The following is a 1,384-nucleotide window of genomic DNA, read 5'->3' on the forward strand; positions in this document are numbered from 1 at the left end:
TATTACCTGGACTTTCCCACCCTCAACCATTCAGTGACATGAGCAGGACTGATGATGTTCTCCAGGGTTCTCATATCATCAGGCATCAGCAGCAACATGGAGTAGGAGTTGTTGAAGGGAAGGTGGAGGACTGAGGTGTTGATTGCTTCATCATAAAGATAGAAGGATTCTTCTGTTTTCATCATCTGGACTGAAACCTGGAAAATACAAGCAATCATTTGAGGCCATGATATACATTACAAGGCACTGCAGTTAGAATTGTTCAAAAATAAAGTTTGTAGTTACAAACCGTTTCATTTTCAGCTACATGAAACTCATCCATCTTTGTCAGGGCAGGATTAAACGCAGTCACCCAATTTCCTGTTTGATCAACAGAAACAACTTTGGTGTCACATCAGCAACAAACAAGTCTTATAACATTTTTACCTTTGTAGTAAATGAAGCTGAGGAGAAACAGGACTGTATTTGGAGACAGACTGTCGACCACTTCCTTGATCTTTCCATTGGTTTCATCTGAAACGTATTTATTGATGGTGTTGATGGAGTCTTGTGTTTTGAAGTCAACAGTGAAGCCCTCAGTGCAATAAAAGTGCTTCAAGACCTCCAGGAACTCAGGCAGGGGGTTGAACAGGTGGTCTACAAACACAGCAGTATCTGCACTGTTGACCTCCTCTGCTTGTTTGCTTCTAACAATACGACAGAAACCCTGGTTTACATCTGTTTGGGACAGATTGAAGTTACTGAAAGCCAGACCATCAAAAATCTGTTGGTGGGTCTCTCCTCGTGCCCCAACAGAGAAAGCAGCCAAGATGACAGAAACACAAACAGGTGAGAAGAAGATGTTTTTTCCTTGAGAATCAGAATTGACCAGTTCCCTGTACAGACTGAAGGCAAAGTCTTTGTTGGCTGAAGTCACCAGAGATAATCTGTTGTAGCTCTCCTCTGTGGCTCCTTGAGCACGGCATGGCTGGGGATCACCTCTCCCCACATAGATCACTGCTGAGACAATCCAGAGAACCACAGCTGCATGCATCATGGAGATCTGAGAGAAAACAGTGCATTGTGTTGTTTACACAACATTTACCATAATACATCAAAAATCCTATTTGAAAAGACCCACAATTAAAAAATTTCTGCATAAAGAAATCCAGTGCCAATCATTAAAAAAAATAATTCTTTGGGACCCCCATTTTTAATAAATACCTTGGATTATTGTAAATCAATCTAACAAAACTTCACATGCCTTTACACCACAATATTGATTAGAACTGCTCTTGTTTTATTTTATCTAAAATGTCTTAACGTTGATCAAAAATATTGCTACTGACTCAAACCCTCTTACCTTTAACCAGGCCAAACACATTGAAACTGGTGAAGTGAGGAG

General features: G+C 40.5%; 1 protein-coding gene across 1 annotated transcript in view; it reads right to left on the reverse strand.

Annotated features, from left to right (window-relative positions):
- LOC106526959 (serpin A3-5) overlaps window positions 1-1,384 on the reverse strand; it is a 2,336-nt gene extending 952 nt beyond the window's left edge. Inside the window, exons 1-4 of the mRNA XM_014021702.1 lie at window positions 1,343-1,384; window positions 427-1,042; window positions 290-360; window positions 7-197 (exon numbers count right to left, since the gene is read on the reverse strand). Coding sequence (XP_013877156.1) covers window positions 7-197; window positions 290-360; window positions 427-1,042; window positions 1,343-1,363 — 899 coding nt within the window. The 5' untranslated portion in view covers window positions 1,364-1,384. The remainder of the gene's footprint in view (window positions 1-6; window positions 198-289; window positions 361-426; window positions 1,043-1,342) is intronic.

Source organism: Austrofundulus limnaeus, unplaced genomic scaffold, assembly GCF_001266775.1.
Source record: "Austrofundulus limnaeus strain Quisiro unplaced genomic scaffold, Austrofundulus_limnaeus-1.0 Scaffold301, whole genome shotgun sequence".
Taxonomy (NCBI): Eukaryota; Metazoa; Chordata; class Actinopteri; order Cyprinodontiformes; family Rivulidae; genus Austrofundulus; species Austrofundulus limnaeus.